Source organism: Epinephelus lanceolatus, chromosome 12, assembly GCF_041903045.1.
Source record: "Epinephelus lanceolatus isolate andai-2023 chromosome 12, ASM4190304v1, whole genome shotgun sequence".
Taxonomy (NCBI): domain Eukaryota; kingdom Metazoa; phylum Chordata; class Actinopteri; order Perciformes; family Serranidae; genus Epinephelus; species Epinephelus lanceolatus.
In genome coordinates this window covers 7,082,985-7,097,892 of record NC_135745.1, presented here as the reverse complement: position 1 = coordinate 7,097,892, position 14,908 = coordinate 7,082,985, and the positions used below count along the sequence as shown (strand labels likewise).

General features: G+C 40.3%; 1 protein-coding gene across 2 annotated transcripts in view; it reads right to left on the bottom strand.

Moving 5' to 3' along the window:
* Positions 1-7,383: 7,383 nt before the first annotated feature.
* ca8 (carbonic anhydrase VIII) overlaps positions 7,384-14,908 on the bottom strand; it is a 32,039-nt gene continuing 24,514 nt past the window's right edge. For both annotated transcript variants that reach the window (XM_033649584.2, XM_033649583.2), the window contains exons 8-9: positions 13,128-13,322; positions 7,384-8,013 (exon numbers count right to left, since the gene is read on the bottom strand). In XM_033649584.2, the coding sequence (XP_033505475.2) occupies positions 13,188-13,322 (135 nt within the window). In that variant the 3' untranslated portion in view covers positions 7,384-8,013; positions 13,128-13,187. The remainder of the gene's footprint in view (positions 8,014-13,127; positions 13,323-14,908) is intronic.

The following is a 14,908-nucleotide window of genomic DNA, read 5'->3' as shown; positions in this document are numbered from 1 at the left end:
CAGACCCATCTCTAGAACAACTGTTAAGAGGAGACTGCGCCAATCAGGCCTTCATGGTCAAATAGCTGCTAGGAAACCACTGCTAAGGAGAGGCAACAAGCAGAAGAGATTTGTTTGGGCCAAGAAACACAAGGAATGGACATTAGACCAGTGGAAATCTGTGCTTTGGTCTGATGAGTCCAAATTTGAGATCTTTGGTTCCAACCGCCGTGTCTTTGTGAGACACAGAAAAGGTGAACAGATGGATTCCACATGCCTGGTTCCCACTGTGAAGCATGGAGGAGGAGGTGTGATGGTGTGGGGGTGTTTTGCTGGTGACACTGTTGGGGATTTATTCAAAATTGAAGGCACACTGAACCAGCATGGCTACCACAGCATCCTGCAGCGACATGCTATCCCATCCGGTTTGCGTTTAGTTGGACGATCATTTATTTTTCAACAGGACAATGACCCCAAACACACCTCCAGGCTGTGTAAGGGCTATTTGACCAAGAAGGAGAGTGATGGAGTGCTGCGGCAGATGACCTGGCCTCCACAGTCACCGGACCTGAACCCAATCGAGATGGTTTGGGGTGAGCTGGACCGCAGAGTGAAGGCAAAGGGGCCAACAAGTGCTAAACACCTCTGGGAACTCCTTCAAGACTGTTGGAAAACCATTTCAGGTGACTACCTCTTGAAGCTCATGGAGAGAATGCCAAGAGTGTGCAAAGCAGTAATCAGAGCAAAGGGTGGCTATTTTGAAGAAACTAGAATATAAAACATGTTTTCAGTTATTTCACCTTTTTTTGTTAAGTACATAACTCCACATGTGTTCATTCACAGTTTTGATGCCTTCAGTGAGAATCTACAATGTAAATAGTCATGAAAATAAAGAAAACGCATTGAATGAGAAGGTGTGTCCAAACTTTTGGCCTGTACTGTATGGCTTACTGTGATATTGCTAATACCAATGCTATTTTTTGCTAGCAAAAAAGAAAGGCTTAGAACTATTTAAACAAAAGTATTTACTGGAAAAAGCATCTGACTTCCTTTAGTCTTTTTGTACAACCAAATTCTAAACAAGACTGTTTGGGCAACCAAAACGTTACAATTAACTTTAATGAAATAATGTCAGCTATGGCTACGACTATACTCTGAATCTTGTGCCATGGTTATGTTACCTAACCAACTTGTTGTGGTATCAACTTGTCAACAGACGGCACCTGCCCATCACTCAAAGCAGCTTTGACCTTAATTAGGCATAACTTCAAAAATCCCCTGTGAGCTGTGAGTCTTTGCTTGGCAGTCTCCAGTGCCCCAAGTATGACAGTTTGTTATATTTCCTGGGTATCCCTTACTTCCCTACACCTTTCTGTAGCTCTGAGAGTTGACTAACCTCTCTCCATGTTGCCTTGATCTTGGCCTCCAGCCTCCTTCTCCAGGGAGGGTAATGCTCTTTGTGGCCCATGGTGTTCATCTTGTAGCCAAGCAACTCTAGGATCACTGTTGCTGCAGTGTATCAGTATCATGTGTCAGCTGATCCATCTCAGTAATGGTCCTAGTGGGGATACTACATAGTACTGCATTCATATCACCAAGTGGACTTTCAGAAGGTATTCATTATTCTTGATCTCAGGTCATTTGCCCTTGCTGTAAGGGAATCTGTGTTGTAAGGGCTTGGGGCTTGGTACCCAATCTCGGAGTGTGGGGATGATGATGATGACATCCTCAATTTGACCTGTTGTCATGGCTCCCTTTTGCTGAAGCATGTTTGTTGTACCTCATCAATCTGTAGTCGTGGAAGTAGTTGTCATTTGTATCCATTCGCACTATATGTGTGTGTGTGTATATGTACATATATATATATATATATATACCTATGTGTATGTAAAAATTTGAAAAATGTGGATGTACAGTAGTTGCCAATGGATTTTTCATTAGAAAAATGGACTTGGAACAGCATCTCTGACTTTTTAAATAATGCGAATCATTGTAATAGTTGGTCATTGCAGTTGTACTGAGTTACAAAAAATAGTTTTGAACTATTTACAGTCTGTCCACATTTTACTAAACTGATTAATCTCTAAATGAATAAATCTAACTCTACAGTAGCTTACTGTATATAGGAATATGCACAATATACTGTAACACTGTGTGTGAAGCCCTGAAACCTGCTTTCCTGTCTGTAATACTCCTCTTTTCATGCTGACAGTAAAACAGAGCCAAGGACATCTGATACCAACAGATGATGTAATAAAAGACTTGTCCCAGTAGAATTAGCTGAGTAAACTTGGCCTGTGTCTTCCTGACACCAAACAACCACACCTCAATAAATCTACCAGAATTTGGCTTCAAATATTTGAACAAGCCTGAGGTGCATTTGACTTACTTGGCCAGACTCAGCTGGCTGAACAGAACCTGTATTCAAATTAGATAATCCTCCTTATTTACTCAAAGGATAGGACTGGTGCTACTCTATTTCTTAAGGTATTTCCATGAAAAAAGTAAAATGTAGAAGTCTGTCTCTCAATGCTTTCTGACTCTCTTACCCTGTCTATAACCCCAAGCACACTGGTTCTTACTGAATACGTAAATCTTTAAAAACAGCTCACAAATCTAAGTTTTAAAGGACGCTCGGTAACCCTAAGACCCTAGGAAGAGTAGTTGCTACCTTGGTAAGGGCTAATGGGATCCACAATTTCACAAAACAGTTGGTCATTATAGTTTTTATTCAAAATTTATTCAAGCAGTAGGATGCAGAGCATTTGTTGGGGACTATTTTCAGTGGTGGATTAATCCACATTTGGTGCTCTAGTGAGTACTTGGAGCAGCAGGATTGTGTATGTGGGATTGAGTCAAAATAAACTACAGTGTGTGTGTGTGTGTGTTCATGGTAATGACAGGGCATGTCAGCCAGAGCATCAGTGTGACTCTTGATGTGTTTTTAATAGTTTTTAAGACAAGAAATGAACACATAAAACATATCAGGCTTTGAATAGACACAATACTTGTCAGTAGGAAACATTCATTGTTGGTTTTAGTGTGTACATATTTGTTGACGGCATGAAAAATATCACCACGCTCATGGTTTTAATAACCATATTAGTTAATGTCCATGAGCTGCTATTGCTCTTGGTTTAAAGAAGATAGAAATCAACATTTCAGTTCAGTGTTTTAGTAAGTCAGTATTGTAGTTTATTGTTGCTTTACAGTAACAGTCATCAGTTCTCACAGTTTATTTCAGCTCAGTTTTTCAGACACAGTACCTTTAAAGACTACACACACAAACACACACAGCCCCCATTTACACCTGGTATCAACATTATCTGTATCTGGATACATTTTCTGAATAATGAAGCCGAATCTGTGAGTCTGTGCGCTGGTATCACCATCATGTCATCGTGTTTGTGTCCGCATTGTGATTGATTCTTAATATGCTAATTAGGCTGGCAATGGATTTCTAGCTGCTGCTATCACTTTTGCTTTTGCCAGGCTTTCTTCCAAGTTTAAAAAAAAAAAAAAAGATTTTCAACTCATAGAAAAAAAGGCAAAAAATAAAAAATAAAAGCCATGTAATTTTTTATTGATTTTTAACTGATTACATTGTATGAATTGCATTTACACCTGACCGACATCCAATCACAATGTGACCCTGACCACCTCCAGATGGGTCTGGCTGATTTGATCCCAATCATCTGTAATAATATGCATTTTTCCTTGTCCAGATAACTTGTCCACATACAGGGCATATTTTAATGCCAGATATAATTATAGCAGTATGAAGGGAGTGATGAGAGTAGTGTTTCATTGATTTTAATGAGGGTTAAAGGTATTAATAGTCCACATATTTATTTGAAATAAATATGTGGACCTCAAATAATTATTTGAGGAAAAGTCTTCAGGATTTCTTTCTTTAGACAATGACAGGGCACAAAACTTGTACTGACACAGGGAATAAAGACAGTGAGACTAGCACTATTAATGATCCAGACCGTAATAACTGGACCATATCTGATTTAACTGTAATTAACACTGTCTGGAACATTTCTGAAGGACTTCATTGCCAAGAATTCCAATAATGTGAGTTTGGTTAACTAAATCTGCTCTAAGTGCATGGTGCGATGAAGATGCAGAGGAGGTTTAAACAGCAGCAGATATCTCTGCATGGAGCACTTACACACCAGTAGCCACCTCAACACCACAATTTAAGCTTACCAGTCTTAACAAACTCATTAAAATTTAACTATTATAACATATAATGCACGTTAATAGATAAAAATCACTGTCAACCAATTACTCCCAGACTCCCATTTACAGTTAGGTCCATAATTATTTGGACAATGATACAGTTGTCATCATTTTGGCTCTGTACACCACCACAATGGATTTTAAATGAAACAATGAATACCTGCTTAAAGTGCAGACTCTCAGCTTTCATTTAAGGCTTTTTTCAAAAATGTAGTATGAACCGTGTAGGAATTACAACCATTTCTTCACACAGTCCCCCGACTTTAAGGGCTCATAAGTATTTGGACAAACTAACATAATCATCAATTAAACAGTCAGTTTTAATACTTGGTTGCAAATCCTTTACAGTCAATGACTGCCTGAAGTGTTGGACACATAGGCATCATCAGATGCTGGGTTTCTTCCCTGGTGATGCTCTGCCAGCCCTTTACTGCAGCCGTCTGCACTTCCTGCTTGTGTTTTGGGTGTTTTGCCCTCAGTTTTGGCTTCAGCAAGAGAAACGCATGCTCAATTGGATTCAGGTCAGATGATATGACTTGGCCATTGCAGAACATTCCACTTCTTTGCCTTAAAAATGTCTTTGGTTGCTTTTGCAGTATGCTTCAGGTCATTGTCCAACTGCACTGTGAAGCATTGTCCAATGAGTTTTGAAGCATTTGGTTGAATCTGAGCAGATAATGTAGCCCCAAACACTTCAGCTTTCATCCTGCTGCTCTTGTCAGCAGTCACATCATCAATAAATACAAGAGAACCAGTTCCACTGGCAGCCATACATGGCCATGACATAACAGTACCTCCACCATGCTTCACTGATGAGGTGGTGTGCTTTGGATCATGAGCAGTTCCTTCCCTTCTTCCTTCTCTTGTCTTCCCATCATTCTGGTAGTTGATCTTTGTTTTATCTGTCCATAGTATGCTGTTCCACAACTGTACAGGCTTTTTAGATGGTTTTTGACAAACTCTAATCTGGCCTTCCATTTTTAAGGCTAACCAATGGTTTGCATCTTGTGATAAACCCTCTGTATTTATTCTAATGAAGTCTTGTCTTGCTTACAAGAGCAGCAGGATGAAAGCTGAAGTGTTTGGGGCACCATTATCTGCTCAGATTCAACCAAATGCTTCAAAACTCATTGGACGATGCTTCACAGTGCAGTTGGACATTGACCTGAAGCATATTGCAAAAGCAACCAAAGACATTTTTAAGGCAAAGAAGTGGAATGTTCTGCAATGGCCAAGTCATATCATCTGACCTGAATCCAACTGAGCATGCGTTTCTCTTGCTGAAGCCAAAACTGAGGGCAAAACACCCAAAACACAAGCAGGAAGTGCAGACGGCTGCAGTAAAGGGCTGGCAGAGCATCACCAGGGAAGAAACCCAGCATCTGATGATGCCTATGTGTCCAACACTTGAGGCAGTCATTGACTGTAAAGGATTTGCAACCAAGTATTAAAACTGACTGTTTAATTGATGATTATGTTAGTTTGTCCAAATACTTATGAGCCCTTAAAGTTGGGGGACTGTGTGAAGAAATGGTTGTAATTCCTACACGGTTCATACTACATTTTTGAAAAAAGCCTTAAATGAAAGCTGAGAGTCTGCACTTTAAGCAGGTATTCATTGTTTCATTTAAAACCCATTGTGGTGGTGTACAGAGCCAAAATGATGACAACTGTATCATTGTCCAAATAATTATGGACCTAACTGTATATTCCCTTATTGGCTGACTTAAAGCTTTATAATGTAAGGTCAGTACAGAGAGAGTACTGTTAAGTTACTCAACTGTGTTGTCTATACCAAATACCAATGGTTTTCAACAAGGGTTTTGGGGACCCTCAGGTGTCCTTGAGGGAATTCCAGGCAGTCCCCAGGAAATGGGGAATGGTTTATTTTCACTTTTTAATTCACTATAGCAGTGAGACTAATGTTTTCAAGAGTCATAAGACTGATTGTTCTGATCAAAGGCTACTGGTCATAACAACCAAAATCTTTTCAGATGGAGGTCCCTGTAGTGAAATCTTATCAAATGGGGCCCCGTGACCTAATCTATATCAATGTAGGGGTCCTTGGGGGCCCTACTGCAGTGGCACTGGCCCAGTTGCTGCAAACCACAAATATGTTACAATTCATATGTCTCATATCAACATTTCTAAAGTCACGTATGAGCTGACTTAGTCATTGGGAGGTAGGCGGCTGGTGTGACACCTCAGGGAGATGTCTGCAGACAACTGTTTGACACCAACAAACCTAAAACCTGGTTGTGTCTTAGCAAGTCACTGCTGCTTCCAGCAGTTTTTTAGTCACCAAATGTGGGTGTTTTGTAGCAACCAGGTGCTATTTTTTACAGCAGGGATGGTGCTATGAAAAGTGGTTATTTTTTAGCGAGACATTGCTACTTTTACACTGAGGATTGTGCCCCTAAAATGGAGTATTTTAAGCCAAAACGTGATATTTTTCAAACCATAACCAAGTGGTTTTTGTGCCTAAACATAACCACACATTAACCACAGCATTGTGGAAACATAAAGTTTTAGCGTATCCACTATATATTAAAATGCAAATGCAACTTATTTGTGGTTTGCAAAATGCACAATACCAACATTTATTCTGGTGACTGTGTTGCAGTGGAACTAATCACATTCACACAGACAGTGAGAGCATAAAAGTTATGTGACTAAACTCAGCAGGAATCACTTGCTACCTGGTGATTCAAATCATCAAACTCCATCACTCTTTGCTTTGTAATCAGAAGAAATACCCCATTTAATAAAAATCAGAAACATTTCAGCCAGAAAAGGGTAGCAAGAGATACACAGGAGTGGCTGCTCACCATCACCCTGTGAAACCACCACTCTGTTTTGACTGTCCCTTGGTGGGCCTTTATTAGTAAGTCAGTTATTTAATTATAACTATTTAATTATAATCTAGACTTCTGGACTGAATTTCAGTGAGAAGTTTTCCAAGTAACCTTCATGTCAGTGGTATCTGATACTATATTTCCCACATATTGCAGGTTCTTCAGGACCTCTTGGACGAATTTCTTGGGCAAAAGGGCTTAAAAAGCGAAATAATGTTACACATATGACATTGCTAGGTGATTGACAAGTCAGGTGCCAGCCCATCAATGGTGGTTTGTCTAAATTGGCCAACAACGTGGATTCATGTATTGAAATATATTTTAATATGAACATTTTTCCCTTTCACGTTGACTGCATTGTCAGATACAATTCAAACAAAGTATTACGTTAGAAATATAGTCTGTAAATTGTGTGTTGAACTTATCCAGGTCTACTACAGCACTTTCAGTCTGTAACACATAATGACCAGCCTGGTGTATGCACAATGTGTGTGTGTGTGTGTGTGTGTGTGTGTGTGTGTGTGTGTGTGTGTGTGTGTGTGTGCGTGCGTGTGTGTGTGTGTGTGTGTGTGTGTGTGTGTTCAGGTACATCTGTGGTTCATACTTCCTCTTGTTTTGACAGCAGAGACGGGTCAGCTGTGAAGCCTCCTATCACACACATACAATAATACTAGAGACAGACAGGACACATGCAGGCATGGGCTCACATAGACAGTAAGAGTGAGAGGGGGTCAGAGAGGTTATGCCAGAAAGGACACACCTACACACACACAGACACACAAACACACACACGAACAAAAGCGAACACTGAGGTGTGAGATCAATAGTTTCTTTGTCCACCTTCGGTCTGCAACTGATCTACAACCACATCAACTTTCTCTCTCACTCCCTCTTTTTCCGCTCCTCTCTTCACACCTCTTCCTCCTTCTCTCTGTGAAGATAGAGAAATATGGATCAGACCAAAAGGCAAGAAGAAGAGAAACCAGATGTGCTCAAAAACAGGCAGCAAAAACACTCACACCAGAACAGCGACAGTCATTGGTGCGAGTTGTGAGCTGTATTTCAGCAGTAAATAAGCAACTCTGTGTGTCCGACTGTGGACGGTGGAGCTGCTGAGTGGATTTATAGAGTTTGTAAGTTGCTGCCATTAGCAGCTAAACGGCAGCAGAGCTAGCAGCCACCGGCCACCACACTTCACAGCTGAAGGACTCGGAGGCTCGGGTATCTGTGTGTGTAGCTGTGCTGTAAGTAAACAGTCTGAATTGATCAGTTTTCTCAGAGACAGAGATGAAAGTTTATTTAATCACCAATTCTGTAAGAGGACACAAGTTTAAACCTCCAGACTAACATGTTGCAGATTAAGAAATCATTCAGGCTTTAATTAAGTTATTTCTCTGCTTCTTAACAGTGAGATGGGTAAGTCAGAGTTCACAATGAACCTAGCAGTGTTGGGCGAGCTACTTGGAAAATATAGTGAGCTAAGCTACTGGTTACTTTACATCAAAATGAAGTTTCACTACATTGAAGCTATCCTCAGACAAATGTAGCAAGCTAAGCTACAAGAAAATGCCTTTTTTTTTAACTTTATGTTAAGTCAGCGTTATCTCAGTGAGGAGACTAAAAATTATAAACAGACTTAAATTAAAACTTTCTTCTTTTTCTTTCCTTTTTTTGTGACTTTGTGACATTTGAACATCTCCTCCAAGTTTGTGTTATTTTGTGACTTTGGATCAGAGCTAACATGGTGTCCATAGCAGGACATTACTTAGCTTCCATGTTGGCAGGGGATTAACAATTCAATACCATGCAATTCTTAAAGAACGGTAAAACATATGTACAGCGACCAAAGTTTGAATGTTCGGATTTATTAATATACATTAGAAACACTACTGGGAAGCTAACACATACAAGGTTAAAACAATAAGACATTTTTATACAGTCCGTTGTAGCCGATGGAAAAACACATGATAAAGACATAAGAAAAAATTGATTTAGCCTCATTTCTACATGAGAGGTAAGACAAAGCCAAACAACAACAAAAAAAATCTTATGAGGGAAAAAATCAGGATCTAAAAGGGTCAGACCAGCTTCAAAGATCTCAAGAATCAGCTCCATATGTGCAATCCATTATCCACATATAAAGGACTGGGCCCAGCTCTCTAAGACAATGTCTGCTATTTGTGTACAAAAACTGTACAGCCCAGTCACCAGAAGAAAATGTCTGCATTGTACATTTACGCAAACCAAAGATTGTACATTTCATACATATCATATCAACGTTTCTAAAGTAACATAGTTCTGATTACATGTACATGAGCTGAGTTTATCATCTGGAGGTGGAAGGGGTGGTGGATGGTCTGACAACTAGGTGAGATGGCTGTCACGCTACAGGCTGCTGCAGACCACTATTTGAGACCAACACATAACCAAACCGGTTGTTTCTCTGTGAGTCATTGCTGCATTTCCAGGCATGACTTTCCCCTGGAGTTGTGTGTTTGGATCTGTGTCAATTGAATGTACATTCTCACCATGTTTCTTTTCCCTAAAACTAACCTCAGTAACTTTAATTTTGTAATTGTACATTAAGGATGTAATCTCATTCGTGGGGCGTAGAGTTGTAGGATATCATACAAACTGTTGCATATGCATTTTTTGTAGGATATCATACAAACGTTCTGTGATGATAAGTTGCATTATTTCAACAACATGGTGACACATAAAGAAACTTTATGTTTCAGCACATACATAATAATGTACAAATTTTACATAACCGTGTTTTGCGGAAATGTACAATTACAACATTTATCGTGGTGATTTGGTGGTGTTTTTTAACCATGATATCAGCACAGCTCCGTCAGTCGTTTCAAATTCAGACTGAAATGTTGAAACTATTGAAATTATGTACAGACATCGCTGGTCTCCAGAGGATGTATCCAACTGAATTTGGTGATGGCTGGACTTTCCTCTGGAGCTACCATGAGGTTCACATTTAAGGATTTTATTAAAAAATTTCAACAACTATTACATGAATTGCCATGACGTATAGTAGAGACATTCATGTTCACCTCAGAATGAATTGTTTCATCTAGCGCCGTCATGAGGTCAAAATTCTAGTTTGTCCAGTAGTACGGTCATTAATCAAATACCCTCCAAACTAATGACACTCCCATTGGTCTCAGTTGTATTTTTTATTTTTCGCAAGTACATCCTCACGGAGCTGTTAGCATGGATCTAGACTCTGAGTCTTGTTTCCTTATAAGACAGACAAAGAAGCTTGCAAGACAAGATCTTTATTTCCATAACAACATTTGCTCTTTTGTGTTTGTGTCTTTTCAACTCGTGATAGTCGGTGGTATTTTTATATTCACATATATGCAGGTGACAGCAGATTCATGCAGGCAGCACGGCCCTGGTTTGGTTTCTGTATATTTTGGCAGACAGCATGGACAAAAAGAGCAAAGGTGAGAATGTCCTGGCACCGTGGACTTTTACTAAACACGAAATATCACCCTTACTTTTCTTTATGCTAGTTTTCTTTCTGACCTCTACCCAGCTCCCTCTCCTCTCTACTTCACGGGTCTTGTCTCAGGTGGGTTCGTGCTGCTGGGACCAGATCAGTGTCCGTTTACACCATAAACAATAGTCCTCTGTTCATTCTCTCCTTTTCCCGTGCCCTTCTCCGTCTACTCCTCTTTCATCCCTCTGGCATTCTCACCTCCCTTCACCACAGTACCCCTCTCTTTCACCCTCCTCTCTTTTTCAAACTTTTGAGAAAAAAATATATTACAAACTGGGACATAGAGTTTGAAACACATGATCTTACACCAGTCAGGAAAGGAGCCTTGCTAAGGATTCAGAGTCAGGATATCTCTGCTTCTGCTGATTTAATTTTGGCCACTGTTCTTTAACCTGCCTCTTTTAAGCTTCCAAACATTTTTGGAAGTACAGTATTAATTTGAGTACCTCTTTAAAGAAAAGGGACCTGAAACAGAAGATGGAAAATGATTTACTGAAGTCAGTTGCTACACCAGGGTCAAATTAAACAACTAATTGCATGGCAGATGCTGTTCTTCCTGTCCCTGACATTATGTTGTGACTAACTGGCTCACTGATAGTGATGTGAAAGTGACAGACTGTGCGAAGAATAAGATATAGGAACACAGCTACACCGACATTTCTTTGCAGGCCCTTAGTCATCTATTTTTGTAATGCTAACATTTAGAAATAACCACAAAATGAAGAAACGGAGAGAGTCTTTTTCTTACCCTCCTCACCCCCTCTGAGCTCCAAATGTTCTGCCCTGTCTTCCTGCCGCAGTGCTGCTGAGCTAAATCTGGGATCCCTTTATACACTACATACTGTATATAGGCTATTCTCAGATTAGTAACTGAACTGGGTTAGTTCTTCCAGGGCTTGACCCACTACAGTGTGGTTTCAGAGGACCCAAATACCTCAGGGACAGCATGCCTACTTCCATTAAAAGGCTGTCTCCTGTGAGAAAATGTGCTGAACTGACTAAAAATACAGAGAACAGTGTTTGGTGATAAGTTCAGCAAATGATGGTCAGTTTACATGTAGATTTGACTTATTGTCTTAAGGTTTTTTTGTCATGTAGATGCTAAATCAAAGCTGCCCTGACTGGTGTTTATATCAATAATGGACCAAATGGCTACATGTAAAGTGAAAGATGTCAGTCATAACAACAAACCAACAGAGAATTTTCAGCCAACTCTGCAGTTTTCCTCAGCTTTAGGGCCCTGACACACCAAGCCAACAGTCACCCGTCCACTAATGTTGGGCCACTGGTGAGCATCTGCCACCCTAGTTTTGGCGGCTTGTCCCGCACTATTGGCACATGTCAGCCCTTGCTGGCTTTTTTGCGCCCAATTCAGCATGCTGAATCTGCGTCCATGGTGTCAGAGATAGCGGAGCCCGCCTGTGAAGGAAATCAATCTGACTGGCAGTTCACGAGGAGAGAAATCGAAGTGAAGGAAGCAAACAAAAGGCTAAAGAGAGGAAAGATAAGTTAAGAAACTGTCATAATTGTTTGTGTTATTGATCACTAGCACACGCTAATTATCTTTTGTTCTTTAAACATCACGTTATGTTGTCAATTTGCTAACTGGCTAACTAGCGTCTTGAATCCATCCTGTGGTTTCCCTTTCTGAATGATGAATGCAGACTACCACCACCTGCTGGTATGGAGAGTTATTTCCTCTCACACAGGTGCAGAACACGTGCCAGTTGGCCATTGGCTCTGCAGCTTTTTGGCTGAGGCACAGGTGATGTGAGGCAACGCAACACATGGCCTTTGTCACAACTAATTCTTTGATGTCGGTTTGGTGTGTCTGCGCCTTAACAGAGCATTTTGGCATTTTCACCTCATTGTTTGGTTTTACAACTGCAGTTCTCAGTTCACTTTTACCTCTCATCAGCATTGTCTGTAATTCATAAGAGCATATTTAGTTGTTTTGACGGAAAAGGTGAAAAAGCTCTGATAAAACCTCTACCTGCCCGGCACCAAATGGAAGACAGACATATTTCGCAACTAGCTAGAGCTAGAGAGCTGGACAGTTTCTCAAGAGTTGGGAGGGACCAAAACTTACATTCATCAGGTGTAACATAAATACCTCCAAATGAATGCTAGTGTTGCTCTTTGTCTGCTGGATGTATCTATAGGCTAGTGTTTGCCAAAAAAAGGAAAGAAATCAATGGAGTCTGGCTTTGAAGAGAGCATAAACACTTTCAGTTCAGTTCCCTGTCAGATAAGGCTGCCTGTTTTGAAAGCACTGAGCATGCAACTGGATAAATGAGACTTGGATTATACTGCACGAGTTGTGTGAGAGTTTGTAAATGGATGTTTTGATGTAGCTTTGCTATTGTTAAACATGAACCCCTATGACTTCAGTTCATTAAAAAAAAAATTCAGTTTTTGGATTCTTCGTTCACCGTGGAGGCATCCAAAAACACAGTTTTCTCCACAAATTCAACATAAAATGGGCTGAATAACTGCTGTGGGGTGAGATATTCCTTTACCACTGTTACCTTCTGTACTTGTAGGTGTAGGTCCCAATGTTTTTCTGAGTTGGCGGTGGAAACTGGGAGTCACTGGAAGGCAGCGCGGACCGTCCGATCACTAAGCGGCTGGGTCGGACGGAAGTTGTCCCCCAACATCCCATCATTCCCTTCTAGTAGCTCTGCCCCTTTGATATGGGACCGCAGCCTCCGAAACTCCTCAATCTGCAAAGGAGGACAGATTTCCCTTTAGAGGCTGAACTAGGTTACATCTTCACATCTCAAGGCTCCATACATAACAGCTTTGACAAATAGGGTCAAAGATCAGTACTGATGTCATTGGACTGAAGTGGCTGATGACCAGTTTTCACTTCATCTTTAGTTTGCATGACAAAAGGATCCCCAAATACTTCCAACAACCAGTGCACCTGTGAATTTTATCCTTGGCAGAGTGAGAAATTGTCTCAAACTTGTACAGTGCTTTCATACAGTCTGATCACTGCACAACAAGACAACATGGTTCCTTAAACACAGTTTTTGCCTCTTGGCTTTCAGGATTATCCAATTACTCCATATGATTTCAAATATTTGCTCTACACTCAGGGTTTCCTCAGGCTGTTAGACACTCAGGTGATAAAGCTCTCAGTGCTGAGTAAAAGGAACCTGTCTGGGGAAAAAATATTCAAAGACTGGGACCCATGTGGAGTCCCTAATGGCAGAAAAAGACCCTATAATGATATAATGATAGTGTGAGAATGTAATATGATAATCTGAAGACAGCTGACACTTTTCATAGCTGTGGAAACTCAGCCAATTTAACAGTGTTGTATGAGTATTCTTTGCTATTATTTCTGCCTATTTCAGTTCTTAACCAGCAAACCCAGATGGGTGAACAAGCAGCCTGTATTAACCCAGCACTTGATATAAGGTTTTGACAGACCTGATTGTCTACAAGAAACAACATCTCTTGTTGTTTTCTTTGACAGAAAGCATCTACAATCTGACTTCCTGTTCATGTGTAAACCACCGCAGATCCTATCACCTTTTCACACATGTGCGGTACAGTGGCTGGCCAAAACAAACATGGCAACAGTTCCTGTGCTGCTGTGCTGAGGGCTTTCAGAAGGAGGATTTATGGCCCCCGTCAACATGCAGAACTTGTAGGCATAGAAACACTTGAATGCCTGCATGCACATATGCACTGTGCACACACAGTCTCGCTCAGCAGTCAATACTAGCCCGATGTTGGAGGTGTTTAGTGTAGGTAAGCAGGAGCTGCTGTTTTAAAACAGTCCTGTTGCTGTTCATCCAGCAGTTGGACCATGGCTTAGACATGATACAGAGAATAGAGTACTGCAGGACTCACAAATAATTAAGATAGTAAGATATTCAGTAAATAATATATCTATAAGATATATTATTTACTGAATAATATATCTATAAGATATATTATTCAGTAAATAATATATCTTATAGATTGAACTGCTGATTTGGGTTGCTTATTGATGCGGCCAGCAGTTGCAGCAGCTGCAGTAGCTGACACACAGCTCAGGGAGGCAGTTTACTAATTAATAAATAATTCACTCAATTCTGAACATTCAGACATGATACACATATTTTTAGGTTATGTCTGACTTACACTTCCCAATTATTATCTCGGATGTCCGGATAATAACCACATAACCTATTTATATCTTATAAATATAATCCATCCACCTGCCACACATTGCATATGTTTTATGTAGCAGTTATATTGTTTCAGTTTTTCTCTGACACTTAGCCATGGTCTTACTGTTTCACTGTTTCATATC